Source organism: Physella acuta, unplaced genomic scaffold, assembly GCF_028476545.2.
Source record: "Physella acuta isolate Inbredline_101_S28 unplaced genomic scaffold, ASM2847654v3 ptg000140l, whole genome shotgun sequence".
Classification (NCBI taxonomy): domain Eukaryota; kingdom Metazoa; phylum Mollusca; class Gastropoda; family Physidae; genus Physella; species Physella acuta.
Window position 1 is genome coordinate 212,649 of NW_026731659.1, and position 17,509 is coordinate 230,157.

The window sequence follows — 17,509 nt, forward strand, 5'->3', positions numbered from 1 at the left end:
TTAGGTTAGGTTTGCCTGTCTCCCCTCTTGAAACATAGGCCGCTGACAAGAGCTTTTCCAGGCATCTCTGTCCTGGGCTAGTCTCTCCAACTGTCCCCAGGTCTATCCAATTTCTTTGTGTCTTCTTCCAGGTCAACTCTCCGTGTCTTTCTTTGCCTGCCTCTCCTCCTCCTGCCCTGTGGATTCCAGGTGAGGGCCTGTCTTGTTATGCTTGATACATGCTTCCTGAGTGTGTGGCCAATCCATTTCCATTTTCTCTGGAGGATCTCTACTTCAGCTGGCAGTTGATTTGTCCGTTGCCATAGAACATCGTTTCTGATGGTTTTTGGCCAGAAAATTCGCAAGATCTTTCTAAGGCATGCGTTTATAAATGATTTAGCTCCATAGAGTAAAACAGGTTTTGACTGTTTTAGAACAATGCGAAAACAATTTGTTTTTTTTACTATTTGAGACGCTTATTGTTGTATTACTTGAAAAACTAACACCTAAATTTATCTGTAACAATTCAAATATCTCGAAATATAGATCTACTGTCACAATATTTTTTCCTCATTTTGGAGAAAACATCTCTTTTCATCATGCCTCGTGTAGTATATACACCCAAGAGGCCAAGTGGATGCCAGCAAAGAAACTAAAACGAAAAAGTATGGAATCCTTTAATTACTGCCAGTGTCGATGCTTCAATATTTCAATGAAACCTTTTTGTGACTTTTTTCGGTGACTTTTTTCCTAAGACTTATTTCCCGTTCACCGTGTGGGCCGTGGGCCTGCCTAAGGCCTAAATTAATCCATCTCCAAAAAAAAGAGCATTCAGGGGGAAGCCACTCTTTTTCTGTTGTCTTGGAAACTTATCTTACTTAGGCGTAACGGAATTTTTACATATTTCATAATAAAATAGATATAGCCTAGATTAGATCTAGAGTATATTAATTCATTTTAAAGTGTTGAGATAGAAATGATAACGAAAAAGAAAAACCAATAACGGAGTAGAATCTAAATCTGGTAGGCCTTACATCTACTAGTTAGCCTAGATATAAATAATGTAGTTACTGGTCTGGTTAGTATAGTTAGTTACTAGTTACTAGTTAGTTAGCTAAGTTAGGTAATCTAATATTACTAATAAATCTATCCAATCACCAATGATTCAATGTATTATGAATGTACTTATTGTACTATGTATCATTTTAGTCATTTTAGGTACGTAAAATTAAAATCGCCCGCGGCTAGTAATGTACGTAAAATTACCTTATTTTCAAGACTTTAATAGAAGTAGATCTATATTGTGATATATTTGTGTCAGATATTTTAGATAAATGAATAATAAACCTAAATCAATGGCTAAATAATTAATATATCAATATATATTATATAGGCAAGAAATTAACTTTAAACAGCACTGTTTGCGAGCAGGATTTGCTATATAATAGTATATAAAAAGCGGCCATCTGTAAGTTAGAGTGGCTTCCCCTGAATCTTGCGCTATAAGTTTACAATTAAAAAAAATAAACAAGATTGCTGCTATAGTAAATGAGCATGATTGTATCTGTTGGGAACATCGCTAGTCTTCATTTATTACTGAAAAGTTTTAATTCAATTGTTTAAAAACAGGTACATAAATGAAACAAAGAAATATTTTTGTATTTTTCAAAACATCAATCCTCCTCAAAATGTGAAATAATTATTAAAATTTAAGGAGTCACCTGTTTTTCACATTACAAGTCGCTGGCGATTTTAGTACCTAAAACGATATGTTACGTCCGGGTTAGCTTCGAATTCAAGAACAACACTTCGTGTATAACTTCACTACTTTTATTCGTCTCACTGCATTCAAGCGTCCCATAACAACCCTCGTCCTAACCGCTACTAACCCGCTGACTGTCCCCCCCCAATCGTTCACTCGCCCTTTTATACCCGCATTCGACCTTGGGACCACAAGACATAAACACACAAGGGTAACTACACAGTAGGGTGAACTCCACTCACACACGCTCTCTCCCCTAGTTCTAGACTATTCTAAACTATTCTAATCTAACCTACAACTGGCCCGTAACACTACCCCCCACCTAAGTATTTGTAGTAATAACTACAAATACTGACTAACAAATCCTAGCTAAATAAAAAAACACAAAGCCTTTCATGCACATACACTAGTTAAAAAATATACATACACAAAAAACATACACAAGTTAAAAATATACATTCCGAAGAATGTATATGACAGATTGTATATACAATGAAATACATAATGACAACATACAGAACTGCTACAATTTCGAGCTAGCACAAATCATTCGTGTAACTAACAAACAATAAAAAAATCATACACACCCAGTTGCATCGTACCGAATCTAAGAACTTTCCAGACCAAAATTTTTTGAGCCTACCCTGTGCGCTCTCTGGCTACACTGGTTTACGACTCCTACCCATATCTCAACCATTCTACATCACACAAAAATTTGAGTCAACCTGCGCTCTATGGCTACACTGGTTTACAACTCCTACCTATATCTCAACCATTCTACATCACAAAAATTTGAGTCAACCTGCGCTCTATGGCTACACTGGTTTACGACTCCTACCTATATCTCAACCATTCTACATCACAAAAATTTGAGTCAACCTGCGCTCTATGGCTACACTGGTTTACGACTCCTACTCATATCTCAACCATTCTACATCACTAAAAAAATCAAATAGAGTCCACCCTGTGCGCTCTATGGCTACACTGGTTTACGACTCCTACCTATATCTCAACCACTCTACATCACAAAAAATTTGAGTCAACCTGCGCTCTATGGCTACACTGGTTTATGACTCCTATTCATATCTCAACCATTCTACATCCCAAAAAATTTGAGTCAACCTGCGCTCTATGGCTACACTGGTTTACGACTCCTACCTATATCTCAACCATTCTACATCCCAAAAATTTTGAGTCAACCTGCGCTCTATGGCTACACTGGTTTACGACTCCTACTCATATCACAACCATTCTACATCACCAAAAAATCAAATTGAGTCTACCCTGTGCGCTCTATGGCTACACTGGTTTACGACTCCTACCTATATCTCAACCATTCTACATCCCAAAAATTTTGAGTCAACCTGCGCTCTATGGCTACACTGGTTTACGACTCCTACTCATATCACAACCATTCTACATCACAAAAATTTTGCAACTCACAGTCGATGTTGTTACATACTCTGTCAAACAGCTATAGCGTCGGGCTAACGGCATCCCCACAGCATCCAGCAAACGTCAGGACAGCAACCGGCAAACGTCAGGACAGCAACCGGCAAACATCAGGACAGCAACCGGCAAACATCAGGACAGCAACCGGCAAACATCAGGACAGCAACCGGCAAACATCAGGACAGCAACCAGCAAACATCAGGAAAGCAACCGGCAAACATCAGGACAGCAACCGGCAAACATCAGGACAGCAACCGGCAAACATCAGGACAGCAACCGGCAAACATCAGGACAGCAACCGGCAAACATCAGGACAGCAACCGGCAAACATCAGGACAGCAACCGGCAAGCATCAGGACAGCAACCGGCAAGCATCAGGACAGCAACCGGCAAGCATCAGGACAGCAACCGGCAAACATCAGGACAGCAACCGGCAAACATCAGGACAGCAACCGGCAAACGTCAGGACAGCATCCGACAAACGACAGGACAGCATCAGGAAAACGACAGGACAGCATCAGGCAAACGACAGGACAGCATCAGGCAAACGACAGGACAGCATCAGGCAAACGACAGGGCAGCATCAGGCAACGGCAGGACAGCATCAGGCAAACATCAGGACAGCATCAGGCAAACGTCAGGACAGCATCAGGCAAACGACAGGACAGCGTCAAGTTTATGCTTCTACTTGATTCATACTGGCCACCAGTTGTTACGTTCTGGGTTCGTTTCAAATCAACAACAACACTTCGTGTATAACTTCACTACTTTTATTCGTCTCACTGCATTCAAGCGTCCCATAACAACCCTCGTCCTAACCGCTACTAACCCGCTGACTGTCCCCCCCCAATCGTTCACTCGCCCTTTTATACCCGCATTCGACCTTGGGACCACAAGACATAAACACACAAGGGTAACTACACAGTAGGGTGAACTCCACTCACACACGCTCTCTCCCCTAGTTCTAGACTATTCTAAACTATTCTAATCTAACCTACAACTGGCCCGTAACACGATAGATTACCTTATATTTTAAAAAGTATTTTACCTTTTTTTGATTAGGAAAATTTCAAAACTAGACTTTACTAGACCATTGTCGTACCTCGCAAAAGGTTAACATTGATTTTTGTAATTAGCATGTCATATATTGGAATTATTTGTATTTAGAGTAGGCCCATATCTAAATCTATAGTTAACAGTTAACTGGCAGTAACCCTGCCTTTATCACAACTAGTTCTACTTTCTCTGTAAATGTTTATTTGTCACAATTAATTTTGAAAGTCAGGGATGTCCCCAGCTTTAATGCTATTGATTTTATGGACTATTACCAAAAAGCCAGTTTTTTTTTTTAATTTACCATATCCAGTTAGTAGGTACTCTTTAAAAGTGTTAGTTCTTTTTCCTTCAGTTTTCATGAAAAACTTATGCATTTTGTTTTCATATTGTACGGATGAACCCAGTTATTAATAGAATCATGCAGAATAGTAACAAAAATAAAAAAAATGACAAAAACCATTGCTCTTTGCCACCAGATAAATAATATGGCAGTATGGTTATGGTGGTTTGGATTACAAAAATTAAATAATTTAAAATTATTTTACATTTAAGAATTTATCATGCACAGGTATCCAGCACCAACATTGGACTTCTAACAGTCTCTTGACTTATGGATAAAAAAGTCAGCTGGATCATACTTTTCCTGGTTTCAGTGTTGTATGATGATAATTGTAAGTTGTACTTAGTTGTATGGGTTATAAAAAAGTTGATTCTGGCTAGTTGGGCCAAGTTCTAAAATAATTTTGTTTCTAATAATACAAATACAACAGGCAAGTCAGACTAGCATTCTCTATATTACCAGATAAATTGTGATGTATGAAACAGCCTTAAATGTTATGATGAACTTTATTGTGCTTTGACAGGGCAAACAAGAACTACTGTTATCTAACAACTTGGTTAATAAAAATTACAACTTTGAAATAAATTACCAATCAACAAGGTTAAGCAATAACTTAAACTAACGGAAAACATTATGCCATCTATTCTAATATTTCTGGCTATATGAATTGAGCAACCTCATAATGATAGCAAACTGGCTGTTGGTAGAAATGGTATGGATGAACATCAGAGCAGCTGATCTGATTAACTGATAACATAATTAATCAGATATGACTATTTATAATTTATATGATTATGTAAATGCCCAAACACTAATTAGGCTACAACTTTAGGTTGGTTTATGACTGTTAATAAATAGCAAGGCTATAAAATTTTCATATTTACAGTTTAGATCTTTTATATTTTTTCTTTACCACCACATTCAAACCCTGGTATCACTAATAAATATAATTTAGTCCTTGTGGTTTTTGCTAATTACAGAGTTAGCAGAACTGCTATCCTAACCCTGGCCTTATCCCTATCCCAAACCAAATCCTCACCAGACAACATTGATTTGGCATTATTGCAACCATAACCCTGACCTTGTCTTTATCCTTAACCAAATCCTAACCACACCAAAAAAGAGTTGGCTTTATTGCTATGCTAACTCTAGCCTTATCCCTATCCCTGCCCTTAACCATATCCTAACCATACCAGATAACATTCAGTTGGCATTATTGCTATCCTAACCCTGGCCTTATCCCTAACCATAGCCAAATCCAAACCTTACCAGAAAACACTGAAGTAACATACAAATACATGTCTGTGAACCTCTCCCCAGATGTTTCCACTGTTACCATTTGGTCCATGCCTCGCGAGGTTAATTCAGGGGATACCTACTTTGCAATGGTGCCTTTCAAGTTTGACGTGCCACCTGGTCTTACCTACATGAACATGTCTATTCAGGTAGCCAGGAGCCACGCAGAATGCGAAGACAGGACAGTCACAGTGTAGGTGTCACCTGTCTTGTGGATGTTTGTAGTCCACAGATTTGATGCTCTCTTTTTTAAAGTAAAAGTGTATTTTCTTAAAGTAAAAGTGTATTTTTTAAAAGTAAAAGTGTATTTTTTTAAAAGTAAAAGTGTATTTTTTTAAAGTAAAAGTGTACTTTTTAAAAGTAAAAAGATCATACAATGGTAACTTAGTTTATTAACCTGCCAGGTGTGAAGTAACCCAGGGTGTCACCCCACCCCACACACACACTCAACCCATGACTATATATCTGTTGTACTAAAACTTATTTGGTTTCACCCCCAACCTGGATAGTATCACCCTGTTTCTAATGTGTTGCCACCCCCCCCCCCCATTTTGGATGGTATCTCCCTGTTCCTAATGTGTTGTCACCCCCCATTGTGGATGGTATCACCCTGTTCCTAATGTGTTGTCACCCCCCCCCCCCCCCTTGTGGATGGTATCACCCTGTTCCTAATGTGTTGTCACCCCCCATTGTGGATGGTATCACCCTGTACCTAATGTGTTGTCACCCCCCCCCCATTGTGGATGGTATCACCCTGTTCCTAATGTGTTGTCACCCCCCCCCCATTGTGGATGGTATCACCCTGTTCCTAATGTGTTGTCACCCCCCATTGTGAATGGTATCACCCTGTTCCTAATGTGTTGTCACCCCCCATTGTGGATGGTATCACCCTGTACCTAATGTGTTGTCACCCCCCCCCCCCATTTTGGATGGTATCTCCCTGTTCCTAATGTGTTGTCACCCCCCCCCCCCCCATTGTGGATGGTATCACCCTGTTCCTAATGTGTTGTCACCCCCCATTGTGGATGGTATCACCCTGTTCCTAATGTGTTGTCACCCCCCCCCCCCCCATTGTGGATGGTATCACCTTGTTCCTAATGTGTTGTCACCCCCCATTGTGGATGGTATCACCCTGTTCCTAATGTGTTGTCACCCCCCCCATTGTGGATGGTATCACCCTGTTCCTAATGTGTTGTCACCCCCCCCCCCCCCCCATTGTGGATGGTATCACCCTGTTCCTAATGTGTTGTCACCCCCCATTGTGGATGGTATCACCCTGTTCCTAATGTGTTGTCACCCCCCCCATTGTGGATGGTATCACCCTGTTCCTAATGTGTTGTGACCCCCCATTGTGGATGGTATCACCCTGTTCCTAATGTGTTGTGACCCCCCCCCCCTTGTGGATGGTATCACCCTGTTCCTAATGTGTTGTCACCCCCCCCCCCCTTGTGGATGGTATCACCCTGTTCCTAATGTGTTGTCACCCCCCCCCCCCCCCCCCATTGTGGAGGGTATCACCCTGTTCATAATGTGTTGTGACCCCCCCCCCCTTGTGGATGGTATCACCCTGTTCCTAATGTGTTGTCACCCCCCCCCCCCCCATTGTGGATGGTATCACCCTGTTCCTAATGTGTTGTCACCCCCCATTGTGGATGGTATCACCCTGTTCCTAATGTGTTGTGACCCCCCATTGTGGATGGTATCACCCTGTTCCTAATGTGTTGTGACCCCCCCCCCCTTGTGGATGGTATCACCCTGTTCCTAATGTGTTGTCACCCCCCCCCCCCTTGTGGATGGTATCACCCTGTTCCTAATGTGTTGTCACCCCCCCCCCATTGTGGATGGTATCACCCTGTTCATAATGTGTTGTGACCCCCCCCCCCCTTGTGGATGGTATCACCCTGTTCCTAATGTGTTGTCACCCCCTCCCCATTGTGGATGGTATCTCCCTGTTCCTAATGTGTTGTCACCCCCTCCCCATTGTGGATGGTATCACCCTGTTCCTAATGTGTTGTCACCCCCCATTGTGGATGGTATCACCCTGTTCCTAATGTGTTGTCACCCCCCATTGTGGATGGTATCTCCCTGTTCCTAATGTGTTGTCACCCCCCATTGTGAATGGTATCACCCTGTTCCTAATGTGTTGTCACCCCCCATTGTGGATGGTATCACCCTGTTCCTAATGTGTTGTCACCCCCCCCCCCATTGTGGATGGTATCACCCTGTTCCTAATGTGTTGTCACCCCCCATTGTGGATGGTATCACCCTGTTCCTAATGTGTTGTCACCCCCCCCCATTGTGGATGGTATCACCCTGTTCCTAATGTGTTGTGACCCCCCATTGTGGATGGTATCACCCTGTTCCTAATGTGTTGTCACCCCCCATTGTGGATGGTATCTCCCTGTTCCTAATGTGTTGTCACCCCCCATTGTGGATGGTATCACCCTGTTCCTAATGTGTTGTGACCCCCCATTGTGGATGGTATCACCCTGTTCCTAATGTGTTGTGACCCCCCCCCCCTTGTGGATGGTATCACCCTGTTCCTAATGTGTTGTCACCCCCCCCCCTTGTGGATGGTATCACCCTGTTCCTAATGTGTTGTCACCCCCCCCCCCCCATTGTGGATGGTATCACCCTGTTCATAATGTGTTGTGACCCCCCCCCCTTGTGGATGGTATCACCCTGTTCCTAATGTGTTGTCACCCCCCATTGTGGATGGTATCACCCTGTTCCTAATGTGTTGTCACCCCCCCATTGTGGATGGTATCACCCTGTTCCTAATGTGTTGTGACCCCCCATTGTGGATGGTATCACCCTGTTCCTAATGTGTTGTGACCCCCCCCTTGTGGATGGTATCACCCTGTTCCTAATGTGTTGTCACCCCCCCCCCCTTGTGGATGGTATCACCCTGTTCCTAATGTGTTGTCACCCCCCCCCCCCATTGTGGATGGTATCACCCTGTTCCTAATGTTTTGTCACCCCCCATTGTGGATGGTATCACCCTGTTCCTAATGTGTTGTCACCCCCCCATTGTGGATGGTATCACCCTGTTCCTAATGTGTTGTGACCCCCCATTGTGGATGGTATCACCCTGTTCCTAATGTGTTGTGACCCCCCCCCCTTGTGGATGGTATCACCCTGTTCCTAATGTGTTGTCACCCCCCCCTTGTGGATGGTATCACCCTGTTCCTAATGTGTTGTCACCCCCCCCCCCATTGTGGATGGTATCACCCTGTTCATAATGTGTTGTGACCCCCCCCCCTTGTGGATGGTATCACTCTGTTCCTAATGTGTTGTCACCCCCCCCCCCCATTGTGGATGGTATCACCCTGTTCCTAATGTGTTGTCACCCCCCATTGTGGATGGTATCACCCTGTTCCTAATGTGTTGTGACCCCCCATTGTGGATGGTATCACCCTGTTCCTAATGTGTTGTGACCCCCCCCCCCCTTGTGGATGGTATCACCCTGTTCCTAATGTGTTGTCACCCCCCCCCCCCTTGTGGATGGTATCACCCTGTTCCTAATGTGTTGTCACCCCCCCCCCATTGTGGATGGTATCACCCTGTTCATAATGTGTTGTGACCCCCCCCCCCCCCTTGTGGATGGTATCACCCTGTTCCTAATGTGTTGTCACCCCCCTCCCCATTGTGGATGGTATCTCCCTGTTCCTAATGTGTTGTCACCCCCTCCCCATTGTGGATGGTATCACCCTGTTCCTAATGTGTTGTCACCCCCCATTGTGGATGGTATCACCCTGTTCCTAATGTGTTGTCACCCCCCCCCCCATTGTGGATGGTATCACCCTGTTCATAATGTGTTGTGACCCCCCCCCCCCTTGTGGATGGTATCACCCTGTTCCTAATGTGTTTTCACCCCCTCCCCATTGTGGATGGTATCTCCCTGTTCCTAATGTGTTGTCACCCCCCTCCCCATTGTGGATGGTATCACCCTGTTCCTAATGTGTTGTCAACCCCCATTGTGGATGGTATCACCCTGTTCCTAATGTGTTGTCACCCCCCATTGTGGATGGTATCTCCCTGTTCCTAATGTGTTGTCACCCCCCATTGTGAATGGTATCACCCTGTTCCTAATGTGTTGTCACCCCCCCATTGTGGATGGTATCACCCTGTTCCTAATGTGTTGTCACCCCCCCCCCATTGTGGATGGTATCACCCTGTTCCTAATGTGTTGTCACCCCCCCCCCCATTGTGGATGGTATCACCCTGTTCCTAATGTGTTGTCACCCCCCATTGTGGATGGTATCACCCTGTTCCTAATGTGTTGTGACCCCCCCATTGTGGATGGTATCACCCTGTTCCTAATGTGTTGTCACCCCCCCCATTGTGGATGGTATCACCCTGTTCCTAATGTGTTGTCACCCCCCATTGTGAATGGTATCACCCTGTTCCTAATGTGTTGTCACCCCCCATTGTGGATGGTATCACCCTGTACCTAATGTGTTGTCACCCCCCCCCCCATTTTGGATGGTATCACCCTGTTCCTAATGTGTTGTCACCCCCCCCCTCATTGTGGATGGTATCACCCTGTTCCTAATGTGTTGTCACCCCCCATTGTGGATGGTATCACCTTGTTCCTAATGTGTTGTCACCCCCCATTGTGGATGGTATCACCCTGTTCCTAATGTGTTGTCACCCCCCCATTGTGGATGGTATCACCCTGTTCCTAATGTGTTGTCACCCCCCCCCCCCCATTGTGGATGGTATCACCCTGTTCCTAATGTGTTGTCACCCCCCATTGTGGATGGTATCACCCTGTTCCTAATGTGTTGTCACCCCCCCATTGTGGATGGTATCACCCTGTTCCTAATGTGTTGTGACCCCCCATTGTGGATGGTATCACCCTGTTCCTAATGTGTTGTGACCCCCCCCCTTGTGGATGGTATCACCCTGTTCCTAATGTGTTGTCACCCCCCCCCCCCTTGTGGATGGTATCACCCTGTTCCTAATGTGTTGTCACCCCCCCCCCCCATTGTGGAGGGTATCACCCTGTTCATAATGTGTTGTGACCCCCCCCCCCCTTGTGGATGGTATCACCCTGTTCCTAATGTGTTGTCACCCCCCATTGTGGATGGTATCACCCTGTACCTAATGTGTTGTCACCCCCCCCATTGTGGATGGTATCACCCTGTTCCTAATGTGTTGTCACCCCCCCCATTGTGGATGGTATCACCCTGTTCCTAATGTGTTGTCACCCCCCATTGTGAATGGTATCACCCTGTTCCTAATGTGTTGTCACCCCCCATTGTGGAATGGTATCACCCTGTACCTAATGTGTTGTCACCCCCCCCCCCCATTTTGGATGGTATCTCCCTGTTCCTAATGTGTTGTCACCCCCCATTGTGGATGGTATCACCTTGTTCCTAATGTGTTGTCACCCCCCATTGTGGATGGTATCACCCTGTTCCTAATGTGTTGTCACCCCCCCCATTGTGGATGGTATCACCCTGTTCCTAATGTGTTGTCACCCCCCCCCCATTGTGGATGGTATCACCCTGTTCCTAATGTGTTGTCACCCCCCATTGTGGATGGTATCACCCTGTTCCTAATGTGTTGTCACCCCCCCATTGTGGATGGTATCACCCTGTTCCTAATGTGTTGTGACCCCCCATTGTGGATGGTATCACCCTGTTCCTAATGTGTTGTGACCCCCCCCCTTGTGGATGGTATCACCCTGTTCCTAATGTGTTGTCACCCCCCCCCCCCCTTGTGGATGGTATCACCCTGTTCCTAATGTGTTGTCACCCCCCCCCCATTGTGGAGGGTATCACCCTGTTCATAATGTGTTGTGACCCCCCCCCCCCCTTGTGGATGGTATCACCCTGTTCCTAATGTGTTGTCACCCCCCCCCCCATTGTGGATGGTATCACCCTGTTCCTAATGTGTTGTCACCCCCCATTGTGGATGGTATCACCCTGTTCCTAATGTGTTGTGACCCCCCATTGTGGATGGTATCACCCTGTTCCTAATGTGTTGTGACCCCCCCCCCCCTTGTGGATGGTATCACCCTGTTCCTAATGTGTTGTCACCCCCCCCCCCCCCTTGTGGATGGTATCACCCTGTTCCTAATGTGTTGTCACCCCCCCCCCCCCATTGTGGATGGTATCACCCTGTTCATAATGTGTTGTGACCCCCCCCCCCCCTTGTGGATGGTATCACCCTGTTCCTAATGTGTTGTCACCCCCTCCCCATTGTGGATGGTATCTCCCTGTTCCTAATGTGTTGTCACCCCCCTCCCCATTGTGGATGGTATCACCCTGTTCCTAATGTGTTGTCACCCCCCATTGTGGATGGTATCACCCTGTTCCTAATGTGTTGTCACCCCCCATTGTGGATGGTATCTCCCTGTTCCTAATGTGTTGTCACCCCCCATTGTGAATGGTATCACCCTGTTCCTAATGTGTTGTCACCCCCCATTGTGGATGGTATCACCCTGTTCCTAATGTGTTGTCACCCCCCCCCCCATTGTGGATGGTATCACCCTGTTCCTAATGTGTTGTCACCCCCCCATTGTGGATGGTATCACCCTGTTCCTAATGTGTTGTCACCCCCCCATTGTGGATGGTATCACCCTGTTCCTAATGTGTTGTGACCCCCCATTGTGGATGGTATCACCCTGTTCCTAATGTGTTGTCACCCCCCATTGTGGATGGTATCTCCCTGTTCCTAATGTGTTGTCACCCCCCATTGTGGATGGTATCACCCTGTTCCTAATGTGTTGTGACCCCCCATTGTGGATGGTATCACCCTGTTCCTAATGTGTTGTGACCCCCCCCCCCTTGTGGATGGTATCACCCTGTTCCTAATGTGTTGTCACCCCCCCCCCTTGTGGATGGTATCACCCTGTTCCTAATGTGTTGTCACCCCCCCCCCCCCCATTGTGGATGGTATCACCCTGTTCATAATGTGTTGTGACCCCCCCCCTTGTGGATGGTATCACCCTGTTCCTAATGTGTTGTCACCCCCCATTGTGGATGGTATCACCCTGTTCCTAATGTGTTGTCACCCCCCCATTGTGGATGGTATCACCCTGTTCCTAATGTGTTGTGACCCCCCATTGTGGATGGTATCACCCTGTTCCTAATGTGTTGTGACCCCCCCCCTTGTGGATGGTATCACCCTGTTCCTAATGTGTTGTCACCCCCCCCCCCCCCTTGTGGATGGTATCACCCTGTTCCTAATGTGTTGTCACCCCCCCCCCCATTGTGGATGGTATCACCCTGTTCCTAATGTGTTGTCACCCCCCATTGTGGATGGTATCACCCTGTTCCTAATGTGTTGTCACCCCCCCATTGTGGATGGTATCACCCTGTTCCTAATGTGTTGTGACCCCCCATTGTGGATGGTATCACCCTGTTCCTAATGTGTTGTGACCCCCCCCCCTTGTGGATGGTATCACCCTGTTCCTAATGTGTTGTCACCCCCCCCCCCCTTGTGGATGGTATCACCCTGTTCCTAATGTGTTGTCACCCCCCCCCCCCCATTGTGGATGGTATCACCCTGTTCATAATGTTTTGTGACCCCCCCCCCCTTGTGGATGGTATCACTCTGTTCCTAATGTGTTGTCACCCCCCCCCCATTGTGGATGGTATCACCCTGTTCCTAATGTGTTGTCACCCCCCATTGTGGATGGTATCACCCTGTTCCTAATGTGTTGTGACCCCCCATTGTGGATGGTATCACCCTGTTCCTAATGTGTTGTGACCCCCCCCCCTTGTGGATGGTATCACCCTGTTCCTAATGTGTTGTCACCCCCCCCCCCCCCTTGTGGATGGTATCACCCTGTTCCTAATGTGTTGTCACCCCCCCCCATTGTGGATGGTATCACCCTGTTCATAATGTGTTGTGACCCCCCCCCTTGTGGATGGTATCACCCTGTTCCTAATGTGTTGTCACCCCCTCCCCATTGTGGATGGTATCTCCCTGTTCCTAATGTGTTGTCACCCCCCTCCCCATTGTGGATGGTATCACCCTGTTCCTAATGTGTTGTCACCCCCCCATTGTGGATGGTATCACCCTGTTCCTAATGTGTTGTCACCCCCCCCCCCCCATTGTGGATGGTATCACCCTGTTCATAATGTGTTGTGACCCCCCCCCTTGTGGATGGTATCACCCTGTTCCTAATGTGTTGTCACCCCCTCCCCATTGTGGATGGTATCTCCCTGTTCCTAATGTGTTGTCACCCCCTCCCCATTGTGGATGGTATCACCCTGTTCCTAATGTGTTGTCACCCCCCATTGTGGATGGTATCACCCTGTTCCTAATGTGTTGTCACCCCCCATTGTGGATGGTATCTCCCTGTTCCTAATGTGTTGTCACCCCCCATTGTGAATGGTATCACCCTGTTCCTAATGTGTTGTCACCCCCCATTGTGGATGGTATCACCCTGTTCCTAATGTGTTGTCACCCCCCCCCCATTGTGGATGGTATCACCCTGTTCCTAATGTGTTGTCACCCCCCCCCCCCCCATTGTGGATGGTATCACCCTGTTCCTAATGTGTTGTCACCCCCCATTGTGGATGGTATCACCCTGTTCCTAATGTGTTGTCACCCCCCCCCCCATTGTGGATGGTATCACCCTGTTCCTAATGTGTTGTCACCCCCCATTGTGGATGGTATCACCCTGTTCCTAATGTGTTGTCACCCCCCATTGTGGATGGTATCACCCTGTTCCTAATGTGTTGTCACCCCCCATTGTGGATGGTATCACCCTGTTCCTAATGTGTTGTCACCCCCCATTGTGGATGGTATCACCCTGTACCTAATGTGTTGTCACCCCCCCCCATTGTGGATGGTATCACCCTGTTCCTAATGTGTTGTGACCCCCCATTGTGGATGGTATCACCCTGTTCCTAATGTGTTGTGACCCCCCCCCCCCCCTTGTGGATGGTATCACCCTGTTCCTAATGTGTTGTCACCCCCCCCCCTTGTGGATGGTATCACCCTGTTCCTAATGTGTTGTCACCCCCCCCCCCCCCATTGTGGATGGTATCACCCTGTTCATAATGTGTTGTGACCCCCCCCCCCCTTGTGGATGGTATCACCCTGTTCCTAATGTGTTGTCACCCCCTCCCCATTGTGGATGGTATCTCCCTGTTCCTAATGTGTTGTCACCCCCCTCCCCATTGTGGATGGTATCACCCTGTTCCTAATGTGTTGTCACCCCCCATTGTGGATGGTATCACCCTGTTCCTAATGTGTTGTCACCCCCCCCCCATTGTGGATGGTATCACCCTGTTCATAATGTGTTGTGACCCCCCCCCCCCCTTGTGGATGGTATCACCCTGTTCCTAATGTGTTGTCACCCCCTCCCCATTGTGGATGGTATCTCCCTGTTCCTAATGTGTTGTCACCCCCTCCCCATTGTGGATGGTATCACCCTGTTCCTAATGTGTTGTCACCCCCCATTGTGGATGGTATCACCCTGTTCCTAATGTGTTGTCACCCCCCATTGTGGATGGTATCTCCCTGTTCCTAATGTGTTGTCACCCCCCATTGTGAATGGTATCACCCTGTTCCTAATGTGTTGTCACCCCCCATTGTGGATGGTATCACCCTGTTCCTAATGTGTTGTCACCCCCCCCCCCCCCCCATTGTGGATGGTATCACCCTGTTCCTAATGTGTTGTCACCCCCCCCCCCCCATTGTGGATGGTATCACCCTGTTCCTAATGTGTCGTCACCCCCCATTGTGGATGGTATCACCCTGTTCCTAATGTGTTGTGACCCCCCCATTGTGGATGGTATCACCCTGTTCCTAATGTGTTGTGACCCCCCCCCTTGTGGATGGTATCACCCTGTTCCTAATGTGTTGTCACCCCCCCTTGTGGATGGTATCACCCTGTTCCTAATGTGTTGTCACCCCCCCCCCCCCCATTGTGGATGGTATCACCCTGTTCATAATGTGTTGTGACCCCCCCCCCCTTGTGGATGGTATCACCCTGTTCCTAATGTGTTGTCACCCCCTCCCCATTGTGGATGGTATCTCCCTGTTCCTAATGTGTTGTCACCCCCTCCCCATTGTGGATGGTATCACCCTGTTCCTAATGTGTTGTCACCCCCCATTGTGGATGGTATCACCCTGTTCCTAATGTGTTGTCACCCCCCATTGTGAATGGTATCACCCTGTTCCTAATGTGTTGTCACCCCCCATTGTGGATGGTATCACCCTGTTCCTAATGTGTTGTCACCCCCCCCCCCTTGTGGATGGTATCACCCTGTTCCTAATGTGTTGTCACCCCCCCCCCCCATTGTGGATGGTATCACCCTGTTCATAATGTGTTGTGACCCCCCCCCCCTTGTGGATGGTATCACCCTGTTCATAATGTGTTGTGACCCCCCCCCTTGTGGATGGTATCACCCTGTTCCTAATGTGTTGTCACCCCCTCCCCATTGTGGATGGTATCTCCCTGTTCCTAATGTGTTGTCACCCCCTCCCCATTGTGGATGGTATCACCCTGTTCCTAATGTGTTGTCACCCCCCATTGTGGATGGTATCTCCCTGTTCCTAATGTGTTGTCACCCCCCATTGTGAATGGTATCACCCTGTTCCTAATGTGTTGTCACCCCCCATTGTGGATGGTATCACCCTGTTCCTAATGTGTTGTCACCCCCCATTGTGGATGGTATCACCCTGTTCCTAATGTGTTATCACCCCCTCCCCTTGTTCCATCCTGTGCTTCTGGTCAGCTAGAAAAACTTGTTCAAGATGTTCTGTCCTTGTAGAGACCAGTGCCCCCATTTCAGGTGACATTTAGTTGGATGATAGAGCTCACAACTGCTAATCTGAAAGTCTTGAGTCCGGATCCTGGGTTTGAGTCTGTAGGGTGTTTCCTTAGTCTATCCAGCTATGACTCACGTTAGGGAAACTAGGGCAGCTGGGAATTGTGCTGACCACACTATCTCCCTGTATCCTGTGCTCATTGAAATAGATCAACACTACTTCATCTACCCCATGTGTTTTGGGAAAAGATGATGATGATTTCCCTCTACTGTTTGGGTAGTTCTTTCTAACCATCTAAACCAGGGGTCCCCAAACTATGACCCACGGGCAGGATGCTGCCCGTGAGGTCTTCTCATCCGACCCGCAGAAATCTTTTTATCCACGGAAAGTTTTTTTGTTGGAGGTAGCTGAGGAACTTTGCCAAGAAAATTCAAAACAATTTGAAAATGTAGCTTTGGGTGCAAATACCATTGCCCGCTGTGCGGCAGACATTGGTGAAAACATCGTGACTCAAATAGCGAAAAATGCAAGCAAGTTAAGCCATTTTTCAATTGCAATGGATGAGTCGCTGGACAGCCGTTCCACCTCTCAACTGCTTGTGTTCATTAGAGGTGTGACTGAAGACATAAACATAACACAAGAGCTGGCTTCCCTACATAGCATGTATGTTACTTTTACCGGAGAGGATATATTCAATGAGTTTTTTAAAAATGCTGATTATAACTTGGACTGGACTAACCTTAGCTGAATGTTGATGGAGGAAAGTACATGAGTTTCATAAAGAAAGGCTTGGTTGGACAAGCAAATGAGAAAAACATTTTACAACCAGTGTTCCTGCACTGTATTATTCACCAGCAAGCTTTGTGTGCTAAATATATGGACAC

General features: G+C 46.9%; 1 protein-coding gene across 4 annotated transcripts in view; it reads left to right on the top strand.

Moving 5' to 3' along the window:
* Positions 1 to 817: 817 nt before the first annotated feature.
* Positions 818 to 17,509, top strand: part of LOC131935264 (transmembrane protein 8B) — a 47,372-nt gene continuing 30,680 nt past the window's right edge. For 3 of the 4 annotated variants that reach the window (XM_059291640.1, XM_059291641.1, XM_059291642.1), the window contains exons 1-3: positions 818 to 1,002; positions 4,818 to 4,920; positions 5,910 to 6,078. In XM_059291640.1, coding sequence (XP_059147623.1) covers positions 4,860 to 4,920; positions 5,910 to 6,078 — 230 coding nt within the window. In that variant the 5' untranslated portion in view covers positions 818 to 1,002; positions 4,818 to 4,859. Of the gene's footprint in view, positions 1,003 to 1,372; positions 1,609 to 4,817; positions 4,921 to 5,909; positions 6,079 to 17,509 lie in introns of all 4 variants that reach the window. The other variant, XM_059291639.1, reaches the window with a different exon arrangement.